Here is a 20,379-nt window from a genome sequence, read left to right as displayed (position 1 = left end):
TTGGTTGGGATAGAATCAGTTAGGGTCGATATGTCTTGCTACCATCTTCTCCATACAGAGGGTCTTCTTTTGATATGATATTTAGCTGTGATATTTCATTTTTATTAGAATTGACTTGTTTTGCATTTTGCAGACTAATTAAAAGGCGGTAGGTTTTAAAACCTCATCCCAGAAACTATTCTAAATTATTCTGTACGTTTGAGCTGTTTCGTGTGAACTAGATTTTTGACACCCGGAAGTCCCACAATTCTTTACAAAAATGGTCGCTAATTACAGGTAAAACACGGAAACGAGTATATTTTTGTATATTTCTTCAAATGGAAAGTGTTTTGGTGTATTATTCCGTAATTGTTTTAACAAGAACGTTGATTTCTCAATGTCAACCATTGCGTTTGTGGTTTAAATCAGGATTTTGTTGAAAGACACTGAAATATCAGTGAAGGATTGTTTGTTGACAAAAAATATACAGAATCATTGACAATTACTTGTAAACAAAATAACCAATATATATGTTAAACTCTTATGTATAAGCGAAGTGCTAACGAACAAGTTTGGAATGGTGTTGAAGCAGACTTAAAGGGTGGGTTAACTCCAACTTCCCCGCAGAAGCAAGAGATTTCAAACTTGCGATCAGAGAGTTGTCATCAGTATGTTCTTAATAGAAAAAGTCACGAATATCCAAGTAGCATGCCAGTTTCCAGTCAGAGTCATATGACTCAGCAGGCCCTGCTGCCAAAATGGAAAACTACACCGGGCGCCATTGGAATATTCAATCATGGAAACACATGTTTTATGAATACAATTTTACAGTGTTTGAGCAATGCTGATGTCTTTTCTGAATACTTTGTTCAAAGGAAATACAAAGATGTCTTTAACAATAAAGGGTTAAAGAAACTGGTTGGTAATGTTAAAGGTGAAGTGAGTGACCAGCTTGGTAACCTTTTAGAAAGCCTTTGGTCTGGAGCTTATACTGCAGAAGTATCGGGAAATTTTAAATCCATTGTTAGCAAATACAATGCTCAGTACAAAGGTGCAGCCCAGCATGATGCCCAAGAATTTCTGCTGTGGCTTCTGGACAGGGTCAATGAAGAGATACATCAGAGTGGAAAGAAAAAAGCCAAAGACTTGCCAGCTAAGAGTAAAAAAGAAAAGGTAATTTGTATTTCAAGTTACTGAATTATACAGCCTGTTACAGAATGATGCATTTATTTGATTTCGTTTAAAGAGATCATCTAAGCTAAGTATTTTTTGGCTAATATTTTATTAACAGTAACATTCCATTATAGCATGGATGTTGTGCATTTACCTGTTATATGTTTGGTAGCTCCTTTCCATTTAAAATCATATGATTAGTAATATTTTGTATAACAGTAGTAATAGTTAGTATAGTAAAGTACTTATTTAATGAATTATCTAATTTTTCAGATTGAAACGTCCATCCAGAGTAACAATCCAGAAGCTGTTCTTACAGCGGCTTGTGGGTTTGAGATTTTCAATAGATTTCAAGCCTTGTACCAGTCTTCATTGACATGTCCAAATTGTAAAAAGTTCAGCAATACCTACGAATCTTACCTTTGTCTTTCAATACCTGTACCTCAAAAATCGACACGTCCAGTATTTGCAACTGTGGTATATTTAGATGATAATCCGAAACAACTAAAAATTGCTGTAGAAATGAATGTTATGGATACTGTGATGGATCTGCGAGAGAAGCTGGCCCATGAGCTATATGTTACTCCAAAAAGGGTGTGTATATCTATGTAAATGTATATTTAATTTGTAAACTGACAATGATTACATGTACATATCAATTAATTTGACATCAACATTGTTTCAAAGGTTGTCTCCCTTTTGAACATACAGTACTGAATTGTTCTGAAAGTGTTTACAAATATCTGAATATCGACATTGGGAACAGAATGACAGGTTTTAATTATTAAGATTTTTTTTACATTTACAAAAAAAAAAAAATTGCAAATCCACAAATTTATATTCAATTGATAAATTTGAATTCAAGGCTAATTGAAAATATGACCACAAAAGTTGCTTGACACCAGGTTTGCTATTTGAACTTGGAAGCCTTCACCTTTGGAAGTTTTCTCCAAAATTATGGATTTTTTTTACTTCCAAGGACTCAATTTCGGAAGTTTAAGCCCATTTTAGGAAGTTATATACTTCCAATGGAAGGCCTGTTTACTTACTCTCAAAGCTGGTGAAATGAAAATAACATATACTTCAACCTACTTAAAGCCATGAAGTAGATTCCTTTTAATGAAAAATCAAACCTAATTTTCTCCACAGTTGGTGCTCTGTCAGTTGTCTGATGCTGGTTTCGGAAACACATTTGGAGATGATCAGCCCCTTACAGATATACACGAATCTGAAAATGTGTATGTGTTTGAGACCCACCCATTTAGCGACATCAACAAAACACCGGAGGGGGATCTGATACAGATATTGCTGGTTCATGTTGAAAAGACAAGCAAGAGATGGTAATCATTTATTATCATGTATAAACTAAATATAAATCCTATTATTCACGGCAATACCTGTTTTAGTTACATAAATGCTGAAAGTTTTAAATTAAAATGTATTATTAAGCCCCCCTTCGAAGAAGAGGAGTATACTGCTTTGCACATGTCGGTCAGTAGGTCTGTCAGACTGTCCGTCAGTAGATCAAAGCTTGTCCGAGTGATAACTCAGCAATTCCTAGACGTATGGTCATCAAACTTGATATGGAAGTTGAGCCTGACCAGTAGAAGATCCCTGTTGTTTTTGGGGGTCATCTGGCCAAAGGTCAAGGTCACAGTGACTTTGCATGATAAAAGGTTGTCCGAGTGATAACTCGACAATGCCTGCACCCATGGCCCTCATACTTGACTTGGAAGTTGGGCCTGACCAGTAGATGACCCCTATTGTTTTGGGGGGTCATCAGGCCAAAAGTCAAGGTCACAGTGACCTTGAATAGAAAAAGGTTGTCCAAGTGATAACTGGACAATGCCTGCACCCATGGCCCTCATACTTGACTTGGAGGTTGGGCCTGACCAGTAGTTCACCCCTATTGTTTTGGGGGGTCATCAGGCGAAAGGTCAAGGTCACAGTGACCTTGAATGGTAAAAGGTTGTCCGAGTGGTAATTCGGCAATGCGTGCACCCATGGCCCTCAAACTTGACTTGGAGATTGGGCCTGACCAGTAGATGACCCCTTTTGATTTTAGGGGTCAAAGGTCAAGGTCACAGTGACCTTGAAAGCAAACTCGACATTTCCTGGACCTATGGTCATCAAACTTGACATGAAGGTTGGGTCTGACCAGTAGATGACCCCTATTGATTTTGGGGGACTTCGGGCCAAGGTCAAGGTCAGAGTAACCTTTAATGCAAAACAGCTTCCAGTGATATCTCAACAATGCCTATACCTATGATCATCAAACTTGACATGGAAGTTTGGCCTGACCAGTAGATGACCCTTATTGATTTTAGGAGTCATCGGGTCAAAGGTCAAGTTCACAGTGACCTTGAATGCGAAAATGTTTCAAGTGATAACTCGACAATGCTTACACCCATGGCCCTCAAACTTGACTTGAAGTTGCGTCTGACCTGTAGATTACCCCTTATGATTTTGACCCTACCCCTTAAGATTTTAGGGGGTGGTCGGGTCAAAGGACAAGGTCACAGTGACCTTGAACGAAAAAAGCTTGTCTGTGTGATAACTTGACAATGCCTGAACCCATGGCCCTCAAACTTGACATTTAGGTTTTTGGTGACCAGCAGATGACTCCTATGGATTTTGAGGTCATAGAGTCAAACGTCATGGTCATAACACACTCTATCCTCACACTTTGAATGGTCATAATCTTAAAACTGCCTCAACGGCATCCAATGTCAGTGCCAAATCAGCTGTCATTTCGGTCCATGCATATTTCATTCAATTGTCCATATAATCCTGACAACATGGCGCTCAGGGGGCATCATGTTTGACAAACATCTCTTGTTTAATTGTAATTAAATTATGTCGTTAAGTAATCACCATTAAAATATATTTTGGTGATAATGATACAAATTGCACTTCTATCATTTTCTATTGAAATATGTCATGTTTTCAAAACTTCGCTTAAATAATTGCAAAAAGATCTACATAATTTTGGTGACTCAATTTATCTATCATATGTAGCAGTCACCAGCCGTTTATACTATTTCACGCATTCAGTTATCTTAATTTTAAAGCGGCTCTCTCACAGATTGAGATACATGTAACTCGCAATAGAACAGATCTTGATTATTTTGAAAACTGCCAAAAATGTTAATAGCGCTTTTAGCCATTTACACATATTTGCAAATGTAAATTTAAAAACTCTGGTCTGATCATGCCAACAGTATTATATCACTGGTTTCCTCACATGTAGGTTAAAAATGGCAGATTCCAAGACAAAAAAAGTAAAATTGAATTTTAAGACAATATACTGTACATCGAAACTGCTCATGCCGATTTTATGCTCTGGGGTCTATCAACAGTTACAGGTTCGGCAATCCAGAAGTGATCAAGGTTTACCGTGATTATGATTTCTTCACTCTACAACGCTGCATACTGAAATCCATGGGAATGGCTGTAGCGGAAGAATGGATCGAAAAAAGCAATGTAATTAAAGAAGCTTTTCAAAAAGCTGTTTTTTTAGTCTTGTAATTTTTTCTAGTAATTCATGAAATTGATATACATGTAATATTCACACGAATTTGTTTTTGGTAAAATAATTGTAGTTTTCGTGCAAAACTGGGAAAACGTACAGTCATAAAAGAAAATGTTTATATCAGTACTGGTAATTTTACAAATTCATGCTCTTCAACATTTCCAAAATAACTGCGATAACATTGTATGAATTTGAATGTTTCCCTGGCTGGTATATGGTGATCAGTGATAGTAGCTTTAGTAATTGAGTATTGAAAACCAAAGATTATCTCTAAAATGTAAGCTACAAAGATTAATCTACTGTTTGCAATATCTGATATTATTTTGTACATGTAGCTCAATGAGTCAGGAATTTCTCTGACCCAGAAAACCTGAGACCCTGACAATTTTCTGGCTAGGGACGCTCATTTCCAACTTACTGTGCATCCCTGTGGACCCTCAAAATAAACATGTATTGAGTATAAACATTAGGGTCCCTGGACCCACAGCTGGGAATTTCTTGGGCAACCCTGTAGAGCCTGGGTTTCCCGTGGCAATCACCATTGTTGCCATTTGCGACAAAATCACAAATGTGGCGACAATTTTAAATCAAGCAAGCTGCCGTTGTGACTTAACGATAATGAGGCACAGCTAGGTTAATTAATTTGGAATTTTATGACCTTTGCGGATTAACAGTGACTACCTTTAAAGATAATGCCCCCTAGACCCCCAGCAAAAAGTTGTGACAACTTTTCAAACCACAGAGGGAACTCTAAGAGCATGCATATTGTTTGTTATGTCTGGTGTTGTTTAATAGTGTTTGTAGTAGAATAGACATTTGACAAAATTATCTAAAAATAATCATAAAATTCAGAAAGATATGGTTCAGTATGACCAGTTTGAAATAATTATAATGCATGCTGTTGTATTGTAGCATTTTGAGCGTGCCATATTTGACATCCGGGTGGTTGAGAGTGGGCCTTCGGACTGCTATCTGGCGACCAACGTGGAAATGCCTCTCTATACACAGGACATTGACAGGTATAATTTTTGATTGCACATATGGAAGGGCAAAAAGAAAAAGGTTCTATTTTAAACGAGATGTGGCCACATACATGTACATGAATAGTTTTTGCATAAGAGTGACAAAATGACTTTTTAACTGTGAATTTACAAGCCAAAGCCCATGAATTTAAGTAAAATGAAATTTAATGAAATGTATTACTAAACTATTCATTTAAAAAAATTAAATTTAAAAATGCATGATTTTTTAAATTTCAAGTGTTCGGTTAAAAATGAAAGCCCTTGAACATATCACCCCTGGATTTAAGTTAAGGGGCGGGGGGCAGTATTCTGGAAACATCTCAAAAATATTTTACATAACTGTAAAGTATAAACCTTTTATATCCATGTACTTTCAAATAATCAAGATCCATCAAATGATTGTAAGATATTTAAAATCTATAGGTATTGTAATTTTATTTGGTATAATTAATTTAGTAAGATATAATATACACATGGAAAAGACGGTTTAGGAAAATGATTTTGAAAGCTTACCGGGCACTTCATTTAAGAAATGAATTGCGGGAGTGATGTCATTATCGGGGTGGGTATACTTTGACCAGCCCTATTGCGTTCATATCCCTGATAATTTTTTAACAAATGACATCACAATAACGCGGGAAAAGATCAACCACTTGAAATTACTTTTAAACGTAAAATTGAAACACTTATGGCAATAATACATTTAACATATCATAAATTGACACTTTCTAAACAATACATTTAACATATCATAAATTAACACTTTCTAAAAATGTTAATTTATTGTTTACGGAACCTGCGGACACAATACAAACATTAGCAAGATAAACAATTTCCATATATATTGTAATGCAGTGATTCGCGATCCGAACATATTGGAAGATGATGCTTTCATCGGATGATAACTGCAATTGTCGAAAGGCAGTTCATTTAAGGAATGGAAGTTGAGGAGTAAATATTTGTAAATATGATCCCTAGAATTAAAATTAATTGTATTGATCATAGAAAAACTAATAAAAAAATATGTATTTGTAATGATATATTTTAGATGACCTTCTGTAACTTTGATTTCAGAGCCATGGCAACCTACAGGGAGGATTATGGTTCTTCACATGTGAAGTTTGTAGTAGAATGGGATACAGCCACAAAGCAAAGGTAATGCATATTTCATACAGCTGCTAAGAAAAGGTAATACATACATGTATTTGAAATGGGAAACAGCCGCTAAGCAAAGTCAATACATATTTGAAAATGGGAAACAGCCGCTAAGCATAGTCAATACATATTTGAAAATGGGAAACAGCCGCTAAGCAAAGTCAATACATATTTGAAAATGGGAAACAGCCGCTAAGCAAAGTCAATACATATTTGAAAATGGGAAACAGCCGCTAAGCAAAGTCAATACATATTTGAAAATGGGAAACAGCCGCTAAGCAAAGTCAATACATATTTGAAAATGGGAAACAGCCGCTAAGCAAAGTCAATACATATTTGAAAATGGGAAACAGTAGCTAAGCATAGGTAATATATAATTGGAATGGGAGACAGGTGCTAAGTAAAGGTAATATATTATTGAAACGGGATAAAGTCACTTATCAAAGGTAATACACATTTGAGATGGATTACAGTCGCTTAGCAAAGGTAATATATAATTGAAATGGGATCCAGTCACTAAGTAGAGGTAATACTTATGTCTCCCCCCTCCGTTTCCGATCAATGACTTGAGAACGCTATGACCCAGGAGCTTCAAACTTGGTATGAAGTTGGTCATGACCAGTAGATGACCCCTACTGATTATGAGATAAGAAAGTCAAGTGTCAAGGTCAAGGTGACCTTGAAGGGAAAAGCGGTTTCCACTTAATAACTGAACATCCTTTTGGTCCAGGAACTTCATACTTGGTATACAAATTGGTCATGACCAGTGGATGACCCCTATCGATTCTGAGATTAGTAGGTCAAAGGTCAAGGTTGTGTTGACTTTCAGGTGAAAAACGTTATGTTGGCGGTGACCTAAAGCTGAAAAATGGTTTCCACTCAATAACTTAAGAACGCTTGCACCCAGGTACTTCATACTTGGTATGCCAGTTCAGTAGATGAACCCTATTGATTTTTAGATCAATAGGTCAACGGTCATGATTGAGGTGACCTTGAGGTGAAAAAAAACACTTTCCGCTCAATTACATCAGCATCAAGGATCTTAGGACTTGGTATGCCATTTGGCAATTACTAGTGAATGACCCCTACTGATTTTGGGATCAGTAGGTCAAAAATTCAAGATGACCTTAAGATGAAAAAAAAAGTTTTCTTGCTGAATAACCCCTATAGATTTTGGGATCAGTAGGTCAAATGTCAAAGTCACAGTTACCTTGTAGCAAAAAAACGGTAGGTGAAATGGGAAACAACTGCTAAGCAAATGTGATGCATATTTGAAATTGAATACAGAATCAATTAAATGCCGGCCAAGACATTAAACAAAAGCTGTTTTCCAAATGCATACATAAATAAAATATGAAAACTTAAAATGATTTATAGGTTTAAGGATAAAATACCCCAAATAGGGCTTTAAAAGTATTTTTATTCTTTCTTTCCCAGGATAGTTGACAATGACAAAGATGTGGTAGATGAACACAGCTCTGTTCACAAAGCCCGCCTCAGTCTTACCCAGCCTTCCTCTGTATCCCTTGATGACTGTCTCAGACTCTTCACAAAGGAGGAAAAGGTGAGAAGCACTCAATAGGTTTGCATTGTAGCACTGAACAGTTTTTCTTGTATAACTAATTTGTTACTGTGCCTGTGGTCTTTTTGAAAGAAAGCCCTACATTTAAAATGTAACTTATTTAGTATGTCTTTTATCAAAATAATTCATTAATTGTTATCAAAATAACTGATTCATTGAGCAATTGCTAGTTTGTTTGTATGTAGCTTATATCCGTATATGGTACAGTTATTTCATAGCATTTCATAATGTCTTTTTTGAAGCAGAGACATTTTGCAAAAACAATAAGATTAATGTTATATTGACAAGTAGGTAATTATGTTCTATGATAATATGCTACGTATTAACGCCTAATGCATTATAAATTTCTGTCCATCAAAGTAAATTGTAAATACCACAAGCATGTTCTACCATGAAATAAATTGATGCATGAATTAATTATCAATTTAGAGTTATCCATTAAAGCAAGCTTAATAGATAGCCTTTAAATTGTTTGTTTTTTTCTTTAGAATGTGTTTCCTTAATTTAATACTGCATTACGTGATTGATCAATGCAGTATATTGTTGTGAACCTGTTCATATGTTCAACATTGAAAACAATGGTTCTACTGTATCAAAATCAGAATATACGTATAACTGTAATAACATGTGCTTAATGATGGTATTGCAAAAAAATGAAATATGTTTTATAGTATGTGCAATTGGTGTGTTCGCTGTAGGCCATTTTGAATATTTTGTGAGACAGCAAACTGTTACTTTTTGCTTTTTAGTTTAATTCTGCTTTAAGATAATTTTCAAATTATCAGCCTACACAAGCTGATGTTTAAAACAAATGAACATGAAACAGTTTCATTGTAATATGTTTTTTGTCTTCATTTTTCCTTTGTTCTTGCTCAAATCTTCTTTCAGCCCCTTCAGATATTTGCTTGCAAGATTATTTAGCAGACCTAGTCGTTACTCTATTATATTGATTTATTATTGTATCTACGTGTACTTAATTAGATTAGGGTTTAGCAAGGTTTTAAAAAAGACAGGGTGCTGCAGAAAAGGGACAGGGTGCTTAGGGAGAAAAGGGTACATTGTATCTGGCTATAAAGAACTTGAACATAATGAATTTCACAATAAATGTAAAAATAGTGTTTAGGGCTTTTCCATTTAAACATTTAACCCCTGGGGGGAAGGCACTTTTAAAATATACCACCTCCCTACAGAAGCAAACGTATCCTTTCGGGGTCCAATTTAGCGAAAAAATTAGCCCTGTGGGTTATGTGTTTTAATGGAATAGCCCTTAGTTAATATTTGGCTTCAAAGGCCATATATGTATATATTTAGAATCATTGTATTAGTTTTTATTGACCACAAGGGCAGAAGGGTGTTACCAAAAAGGGACAGGGTGCAGCACCCTTCCATAACTCTTCAACTGTAACCCTAGATAGATATACAGTTGAACCCCGAAGGCTCAAACTCCCTGGGACTGGAGAAAATACCTCGAGCCTCATAAAATTTAGAACCAAGCGGAAATGCTTATTTTCAGTATATAGAAATCGGTCCTCGACATCTATTTTGAGCCAATGAGGAATTCGAGCCAAGCGGGTTCGATCCAACAGGGTTCAACTGTAATTTAATTTTTGTTTGCTTTCTTACTTATATATGAAAATATATTCATATTCTGTTAAAATTATCTCTGCATACTCCTATTAAGGATAAATTCATATTTTTTCTATTTACATGTTGTATGTATACTGATTTCTCTTAACATCACAGCTGGGTGAGGGAGATGCGTGGAACTGCCCGTACTGTGGAAAAGTGCAGGACGGGGCCATTAAAAAGCTGGGACTCTGGTCCACGCCTGATATACTAGTCATCCATCTTAAACGATTCAGACATGTAAGTTGTTTTGTGGTCCACGCCTTTGTAATGTATCCTTAATGTAATACTAAATGGTATATTGACTATTGTTTATATGTATGATCATGTTGATGGATGATGGATAATGGACATTATGTTTAAATACAAATAAACTATTCTATTCCTATATACCAGTCATCCATCTTAAAGCTTCACTCTCACGGATTGACTTTTTTTATTAAATTGTTTGTCTCAGATTCAGCTGATTTTGGCATTAATGCCTTCAATTGTGTCATAAAAGAAAACTCACTATAGAACAGATGTCAATTGTTTGGAAAACTGCCGAAATTTTTTTTCTTCTTGAAAGAGTTAGTAATGCTCTTAGCCATAAAACATCAATTTTCGACAGCAAATATGAAAAACTGTGATCTGAACTTTTGTCAGCAGTCTTAAAACACTGGTTTCCTGACATTAACACAAAAATTGGTTCAGTCCAAAACAAAAATAAAAAAGTGGTCAAAACGGTCAATCTGTGAGAGTGCAGCTTAAAGTCATTCAGACCTGTAGGTAGATTTGTAGTCTTAAGAAAATGGATGATACAAAATCTAAGTCTTAATTTAGGGCTATTCCAGTAAAACAAATAACCCATGGGGGAAGGCAATTCTTTCATTAGTATATAGGTGGGTGTCTTTTTTCGCTAATTTGGACCCAACAAGGGTAAATTTGCTTCTGTAGGGGGGTGGCATTATTTAAAAGTGCCTTCCCCCCCAGGGGTTATATGTTTAAATGGAATAGCCCTTAGTATTTCATGAACAATTATATATAACAAATTTAATTCTTGCGGTTATTTTAATTATTTTTTCAATTATTTACACAGCCCAATTGTCTTAAATGTAAATAAAATCAATAAGGGTGTTGCTTATTGAAATAGAATGCAACAGAAATAAGCAATTTCTTTAATAATTAACTGACTCAAAATCTCATTCCTAACTAACTACATGTAAAAAAAATTACTTCTTAAGCGCAAAACCATTCACTTAAATATTGCTGATAATATTAGTACAAAATTGCACCTTGGCTCAAATGTTCTTTGATTTTCGTGGATGCGTTTTGTTCAATGATGTCTTGATATAATTTAATCAGTGAATCAAGCGCTTTCTTTGATGATAATGAACTATATTTCATATTTATTGGACATATTGTCAAGTCAATTTTCAGAAATATTTAAAATAATTTACATAATTTTGACACTTAGGTAAAGATAACAGCTATATATAAAGGTAACATTTATAAACAAACTATTAGTATTGAAAGTAGTTACAAACATACACACAATATGAATTGAACACTCCCATTGTAATTGCCCAATTAAGGTTCATTCAATGAGCACCAAAAGTGCCCTTTCTGACCTAGCTTCTTGCAGATTTCCAATCTTGATTGGCGCATTGTAGTCATTCATGTTGTAGGGCATCTTCCATCAGATGTTTTAGGTTGTCTGAATAGCTGGTGGTTAGCACACTCGCTTTTCACCTAGGCGACCTGAGTTTGATTCCCATTCTGGGTGCATGTGAGTTTGGTTTGTGGTCACCAAGCAAGACAAGTGCGTTTCCTCCAGTTACTCCGTTTTCCCCAACAACACAAGGCCACTCTCATGAGCAACATCATGCCAATGAGAGTGATTAATAAAATGTCGTAATAACTTGTTTCACAATAATTGTTAAAGAAATAAGTTTCAACTACGATTTTTTTATCACTCTCATCTTAACTGCTAAGTAAAATTGTAAACAGTTTATAGTAATTACTTTTGTCTTTTCCTTTCTTTAGTGTGGATTGCGGAAAAACAAGGTGAACGTCCTAGTGAACTTCCCCCATGACCTTGACATGACCCCTCACCTTCTGTTGGAGACCCCTGGTTGTCATGACGATGATGTCACCAACCAGTATGATCTTTATGCTGTCTCAAATCACTATGGCAACATGAGTGGGGGACACTATACAGGTAAGTGATTTGATAAAAAGGTGGATCCATGGTCTAGTGGTAACACTATTGACTGTCAATCAAGGGGTTGCAGGTTCAATTTCCCACCGCAACCACTTAAAAAAAAATACTTTTTGACGTGTGTCAGGAGGAATGTTTAATGGGGGTCCTGTTTGACAGTGCTATACACTGATGCATGATAAAGAACCAGGGTAACTTTAACCAGGGTTCCATTATGTCTGTGCAATATGCTCCAAAAGCGTAAAATGACTAACAATCTTATCGGAGATCACGCCAAATTGGCCTTGACGAGTGCGAGTATGAATTAACTTTCTGTGTTTGTGTGGTGGTCACAAGAATTAACATGTCCAGTTTCCTGTACAGCTGAACAGTCTGAGCTCTACTTAAATAATTAAGTTCTGAATATAAAGAAACAAGACATATCGCTTTTACCAGACGTGTGATTTGATGTTGACAAAGTAGATGAGTGGTAGAGTTGCCATGGACACTTGCAAAAAAATAGCCATATCAAACTGCATGAAATACTCATGCAAGAATAATAATTATAAACATGTTCCACATTTTCTATGCTATTCTTAGAAATTCTTGAAAGTCCAATTCTCAAATACATGTCCATGTTTCACCTGTAATTGAATACATGTTGCACCTTGAGGATGAGTGTGACTAGTAGTAGCTAAGAAAGGCTGGGTTATGATGATGTTTCTTATTAATTCTTAAAGAGCTGAATGTCAGTAGTTTGTTTTTTTCATTTCATGAAAGATATTACACATGAAACTTCAACAAAGCCTCATACGCTGTAAATGAATTTGTAGAAAATATTACATATGATACAGAATCAGACTTACACATATTGTATTAATGGCGTGTCTTTTATGTGTTACTCATTCAGCGAAAATTAAGTGAATCAAAGCCTTAAATAATTCATTTTTCATTAGCATTACAATAAGTGCATTTTCTGTCAGTTTTTTCAAGTATTATTTACATTGTAAAAATTAAGCTTTAATTGGAACTTTTGATGATGTTTTATCATTAAAACGAGCATTTTGGTCACATTTCACATGAAAATATTTTTTAAGATGTCTGCCCCGATAAAGCATGAATGCCCCTTTAAATGCATGGTTTATCAATTTCAGCATACTGTAAAAACCCAGTGAATATGCAGTGGTATGAATTTGATGACACAACCGTACAACCATTGCAGTCTAACGAAATCATAAGTAAGGCTGCATACCTCCTGTTCTATCAGCGAAAACAGCTTACAAACAATACTCATGACAATTTACTCTCCAATTCACATTGGGTGTTCAGTGTCAATGAACCTCCATTGAGTGTGGCGACTTCCAAATCTTCAGTGAGTGAAGGCAAAAAAGTGACACAGAACTCTTCATTTGAAGGTAGAAAGGGTGCCTACTCTTCAAATGAAGTATGGAATGGTGAGCGTGTTCAAGATTACTCAGATTTGTTAGTAAATAAAGTGAAGTTATCTGAAAATGAGAAAAGGGATGGTGCTGTGTCTCATGTACGGTCGAAATCAGAAGCTCCCCTGGATAGGCATTCTCAAGTTCTTCTAAATGAGGAAGCCTCTTTAATTGAAGAGCTGAGAAGGGAAATAACTCCTAGAAAAGAGAAACAGTATCAAGATGCTGAGTATTATAATAGAGACTCTAGTGATAGATGGGAAATGAACTCTCCAAGGGGACATAATTCTCAAAGAGATATTACCTCCCCAAAAAGAGAAGGTATGGGCATTAATTCTCCGAGACAACAACCAAAACATGACACACATGAATCTCCAAAAAAGGAACTGTTCCCAAACCAAACTCCTCTGTCACAGAATTACAATGGTGACATATCTCCTAGAATTACCGATAGACAAAGAACATCTGTTGTTGAACAAATCATAAAAAGTAAAAATGTTACTGACAAAAGTGGCACTCTTCGACCTCCTCCAAAAATTCCACCGAGAGAGCACTACAGAAGGTCAGACAGCGTTGATTCAAGCAAGAACAGTCACTCATTCACTTCTGGAAGTGATGGAAGTGCTCCCCCTTCCCCTTTAGATAACAGCCCAACTGCTTATCAGCCCAGTCAGATGGCTTATCAGAAAGTGAGTAGTGCAAGACCTCTGCAGTCCAATGTTTTGAACAATGAGCGCGAAAATGCAATAATGAATGGTACAGTTCCAAATAATGTGAAGTTAAAAGTATATGCCAATCCAATAAATAAACCAAGCATTGCATCAAAACCGACTGGTGCTAAATTGAAAGGCTCTGAAACAGTCAACAGTAGAAGTGTTAATCAAAAGGTTACAAATGCAGTTGCCCAGTCAGTAAATCGTTCTCCCGACTCACCCCCTTACAGAACGGATATGTTTGCTACACCCCAACAGGTCAGAAAATCCCCCTCACCTCCTGTACCAGCCAGAAACTATTCCACACCCCAACCTGTCAGAAAAAGCTACCCTGAGTCAGCTAGATCTACCAGAGACCCTGTGGAAAGACAATACTCTGTCCCTTCAAGGCAAAATACTGGTGACTATGACGATTATGATGGTCACAATATTGGCCTTCAAGTTCAAGGTCAGGGTCTATTAGACAATCAGCCCATAAGTCTTCCAAATGAACAATTAAACACAAAAAGTATGGCCGATAAGCCTCCACTTCCAAGAGGAAGTAATCCTTCTAGACCTGTGACTGCTGTAGCAAGTGTTTCCCAAGAGTACAAAGGTCAAAGGAGACCAACCTCTGCCGTTGGGTCAAGTAGTCGAGGTCAAAGTTCAAGTTCAAGGCCACTCAATGTGCAAGAATCTAGAGGTGAAAGGTCATCTGGAAGTGAATCTGAGAGTCGAAGGTCAAGGGGACGGCAGGAGGTCAGGTCACGGGAGCGGCATGAGGTGAAGATGAGGAACAGATCTGCAGAGAGACAGTCAGGTAAAGGACTTTGGGGCTTCTAACAATGTACATACAACATACTTCATATGTAGGGTTTTACCTGAAGAGTTAGTGATCTTTTTTAAATTAGTTGTTTATCCAACATTGGTGCTGCACCCTGTTTATTTTTGGTAGCACTCTTCTGCCCTCATGGACACCATCACATTCACCCTTCTGCCTTCATAGAATTCTTAATATAATGAAATATTTTTTTTTGCTTTTGATTTTAACTTGTAATATGATTGTATTAAAACGCATTCAAACATATTTGGCAGTTGAAACTTAATATTACTCCAAATAAACACAAAGCTGAACATTTCTGTCAAACTTGGAATATATCAGTTCTTCACAGCACAATGAAATGTGTCCTTTTCACTCTTAAAGGGACTAGACACAAATGATACAATTGCAAGTAAAAAAGAAAATTGTCAAAACCTTACATAAAATTGATATCGTTGTGTACAGTACATTGAATCTTACTTACTGATGTATCTGACATCACTTACAACACATGTATCTTTCACAGTATTTTTCCAATTCGAACTGACTGGAACCTACTAATAATGTGACTTTCACATGCTAAATATACACATTAAAAACTGGGAAACCATTATGCGCTATTTTTAAACGGGCAAACTCAGCTGAGACAGCGACAAAATATCATTTTAATCATGTAAATTGATCTAATTATCAGCCTCATACTAGCTCATAGCTTGTTTTGTGAAAATAATCTATTTGCTGATTTTGGGACCATCTGGTGTCTAGTCCCTTTAACATCATTTTCCTCTTCAGCAGCACCCTGTAACAGTGCTGCTTGTAGTGACATGTAAATGACACTCTCAAAACACTTTCAAAAAAATGATTGTTTGTTTATGCCTACAGTAACAATCCTATTTGTAAATATGTTTAATTTGTTTTTGAAAATATCTGTTAAATTATCAGATGTAATAAGATATGATCATATTTCATCATGTTTCCAGATGTGGCCAGACGTAGTGTACGAAGTCGTCCAGAGCGTCCATTATCCTATCACCATTCCACCCACCCTGAGATGATTGACGACTACTATCTATCTCAACCCATCGACGATGAACCCACAAACTTTGAGCGTACAAGTTATTACGCCACAATTCGCCAACCACGTGCTGACACGGGCTATTTAAGCAGCACAGACTATCTTGTTGATGGTCGCAGTGACCATTCGCGGTATCAGCTGCAGCAACCGAGCAATATCGTGACGACCACAGCCCAGCAGCCACGATCACGGGCTCCAATCGGATACAATCCAGCATTATACCAAGATCGGGGTTATGACTTGCCAAGGTATCAGCCACATTTACACATGGAACGGTCGCTTCAACGGCTTGCCTTGAAGGAAAAGGAGATGCATAGGCATAAAGTGAAGGCTGAATGTTTGAAAGAAAGTAGTGTGTAAATTTCAGTGTTTTTAAACTACTGTTTCGCTCTCACAGATTGACCATTTTGAAACTTCTTTATTCATTGTCTTGGAATGAGCCAAATTTTGCGAAAAAGTCGGAGAATCGTCGATTTAAGACTGCTGATAAAATATCAGATCACAGTTTTCAATATTTACGTTCAGAAGTTGATTTTTTTATGGCTAAAAGAGTGACAAACAATGAAAATGACTGCGATAAAATGATCCACAGTCTTCCAAACAATTGAGATCTGCTCTATTGTTAGCTATCTTACATGTATATGACTGAATTGAAAGCATTTATGTCAAAATCAGCTGATTCTGAGACAATAAATAAAAAAGTTGTCAAATCAGTCAATATGTGAGAGTGCAGCTCTAAGGCATCTGAAGTACAAATAATCTTGCTATTTTGTCAAGCCATTAGCAATAATGCTTAATTTTGATGTGCTGTCCCCATTTTATTTTTGGTATAATTAGAAAGGGTATTGGTTACTGATAAATATTGTCAAAAATGAATAACCAAAAATACATTGCTGATAAAATTACGGCAGTATTTTTGGTCTTTATTTCAACAGATATCGGTACAAAATAATCTATTTAGCGACCCTTAATTGCCAAAAAAGTGTTTTTGTTAGAACCCAAAATCAGCAGGGCTTCTAAAAACCAACAAATTGCTGGACTTGACCAATTTTGCCCATACTGGACTGATTTCAGTTTAAGAAAATGGCTTAAAAATCAATCCGAAATTTGTTCATTATTTTTAATTTTGATCCCAAAATATGTAGAAATTACAAATCACAAACAGTGTTTGTCACGTCCCCAAATACCAGGGGACTCCCTTGAGGGTGACACACGTGATAACCTCTGTGTAAATGGTCGCCAGCGAACATAACCCTTACTTGGGTACAGTACGCTCATAGTGTAAAACCAACTTTTTGTGACTAAAAAAAATGAATTTATCGTCTTGATACTGCCTGATATCAGTTGGCTGAAAAATAACGATCACAGTAAGAATCTCATTTATTTTATTTGTTTATAAATTTCAATCTTTATCAGCTATGAACGTTCTAAAGAACTGCTTACAAATTGCCACATCATGAAAAAATAATGACAGAATCACACCTCGCTAAAAAAATAATTGGGGGGGTCGGGGTGACGGGCCTAAATTGATTGAGATTTAAATTTTTAGAAGCCCTGAAAATCGGTATCATGTTTAAAATTTTCTTTCTCTACACTATGATACCAACATAATATGGAGTCAGCAGGCTTTCAAAATGTACATTATGGTACATCGGTTACCATTAGTATGTCTTAATTTTTGATGCATTTGGATTAATAAGATTTACAGTATTGTTGAAAGTTTGAAAAAATCCTTGTTGTACACTATTACAGATTGTCAAGATATTTTATTGTTATCTGAGTGAATTAAATCAAAAATGTTAATATTGCCATGGTATTTTCTCAGATATCATTTTGTATAAACCAGTCAACATTATGACATCATTATTTATTTCATTGCTGCACTTTGATTGGACAAGCTCGATGTCATTTAACCAATGATAAAGAGCGCTTCAACTACCCATTCCTTTTTACAGATGTTAAAAACTGAACAGAATTTTTTCTTTAATTTTATTTAAAAAAAAAATATGAATCCATCCTTAAAAGATACACAGATCATATGAATAAAATTTTGTATATCTGAAAATGTTTTTGGTAACCATGACAAATTAAAACTAAATTCCATGTTTGGATATCATTAACCAGTACATTTTTACACAGACTAACTATATACACAGGGATTTTTCACTTAATTATAATATAATAGGGGCTGAAATGTAGCAACTTCCCAGTTGCACAAACTGACCTAATTACCTAATTTGCTTGATGAAGTTTCGCTCAGTTTATCATTTCTGGTTCCAAGGATAACAAATAGGATTGATTAATATGGAAGGTGATCAAAATATCTTAATACAGGCAATATGCAATGAAATATTTCAGATCTTTTCTATTCTAAAACTTTAAAGAATGCATTTGTGATCAGCGATATTTTAAATAAGATGTTTGAAAACTGTTTCAGCTGTACTTGTTTGAATATAATATATATGAACTCATCAAAACATATTTATGTTTTAAAAGTTAACAGCGATGAAGTTAACGATGTTGTTAACTTTAATTAAGTTCTGAACAATTAGTCCATAAACCAGTTGTTTAACGCTTAAGCTGCTGATGGCGATTTTAAAGGCTTTGCAAACAGCTTGGAACCAGACCAGACGCCGAGTAACTCAGCGCCTGGTCAAGTTCCAAGCTGTTTGCCACTCAGTCAATATATCCCCAAAGTTTTAAGTAAATTGAAAGAAATTTAGAATAAACCAGACAACATTTTTGAGCAGACGACAATTTACCCAGCATGTAAAGGGTTAAGAAACCCTGTATTGCATTAATCAGTTCATGTCATTCACAATGTTGTCAATATTCTAGAATCTCAAATACACGGAATATCAATTCAAGGAAACATTACGGGCATTTTTACAGTTGTGAAAACTCACACATCATGACAAATAATGTCAGAATTGATTTCAAGTTCAAATTACTTGATAATATGTTGAAACACAGAAAACTTCAGCTTGAAGTTTGGACAGTCGTGATTGAATTTCATAGGTTCAAACCTTAAACATATTTCCGTTCGAAAATTAATGTTTGTATAGCGTAAACCGTTACTAACGGTTTAAGAAAAATGCATAAAACATCAATTTTTGAACTTAAATATTAAACTCATTTTATATTTATTTGTCAGCAGTCTAATATAACTGGTTTCCATGGTTTTTCGCAAAAAATGGCTCGTTCCAAGATAAAAAATAAAAAAGTTGTCAGAAAGTATAATCTTTGAGAGTGCAGCTTTAAAATGACGTTTCATCTATGAAAAAAGAATTGTGTTCATATTTCAATAGTAATTATTTTTCTTCCATCTCCGACCCTATAAAACATGAGCAAGTCCCTTTAAATTATTTTTCTCCTGTGATATGAAAAGCATTCCTTTATCCTTTGGGACAACAGAAATTGTTGTTAATCCAACATTGGTTAGTGATCTTTTTAAAGTAGTTCTTAATCAAATATTGGTTAGTGATTTTTTTTTAAAGTAGTTCTTAATCAAATATTGGTTAGTGATATTTTTTTAAAGTAGTTCTTAATCAAATATTGGTTAGTTTTCTTTTTTAAGTAGTTCTTAATCAAATATTGGTTAGTGATCTTTTTTAAGTAGTTCTTAATCAAATATTGGTTAATGATTTTTTATAAAGTAGTTCTTAATCAAATATTGGTTAGTGATTTTTTATAAGTAGTTCTTAATCAAATATTGGTTAATGATTTTTTATAAAGTAGTTCTTAATAAAATATTGGTTAGTGATTTTTTATAAAGTAGTTCTTAATCAAATATTGCAGGTTAATGATTTTTTTTAAGTAGTTCTTAATCAAATATTGGTTAGTGATTTTTTTTTAAGTAGTTCTTAATCAAATATTGGTTAATGATTTTTTTTAAGTAGTTCTTAATCAAATATTGGTTAGTGATTTTTTATAAAGTAGTTCTTAATCAAATTTTGGTTAGTGATTTTTTATAAAGTAGTTTTTAATCAAATATTGGTTAGTGATTTTTTATAAAGTAGTTCTTAATCAAATATTGGTTAGTGATTTTTTTTTCAAGTAGTTCTTAATCAAATTTTGGTTAGTGATCTTTTTATAAAGTAGTTCT

At 35.0% G+C, this 20,379-nt stretch overlaps 1 protein-coding gene across 1 annotated transcript; it reads left to right on the top strand.

Moving 5' to 3' along the window:
- The first annotated feature begins 275 nt into the window (after nt 1-275).
- LOC128243195 (ubiquitin carboxyl-terminal hydrolase 31-like) lies at nt 276-19,698 on the top strand. The gene is made up of 11 exons (XM_052960800.1): nt 276-1,152; nt 1,426-1,746; nt 2,302-2,492; nt 4,512-4,635; nt 5,597-5,703; nt 6,781-6,861; nt 8,299-8,425; nt 10,187-10,309; nt 12,095-12,269; nt 13,403-15,199; nt 16,180-19,698. The coding sequence occupies exons 1-11, from the start codon at nt 523-525 to the stop codon at nt 16,632-16,634; spliced, it is 4,131 nt and encodes a 1,376-aa protein (XP_052816760.1). The 5' UTR covers nt 276-522; the 3' UTR covers nt 16,635-19,698.
- The last annotated feature ends 681 nt before the right edge of the window (nt 19,699-20,379 follow it).

Source organism: Mya arenaria, chromosome 2 (genome assembly GCF_026914265.1).
Source record: "Mya arenaria isolate MELC-2E11 chromosome 2, ASM2691426v1".
Classification (NCBI taxonomy): Eukaryota; Metazoa; Mollusca; class Bivalvia; order Myida; family Myidae; genus Mya; species Mya arenaria.
This window is presented reverse-complemented; position numbering and strand designations above follow the sequence as displayed.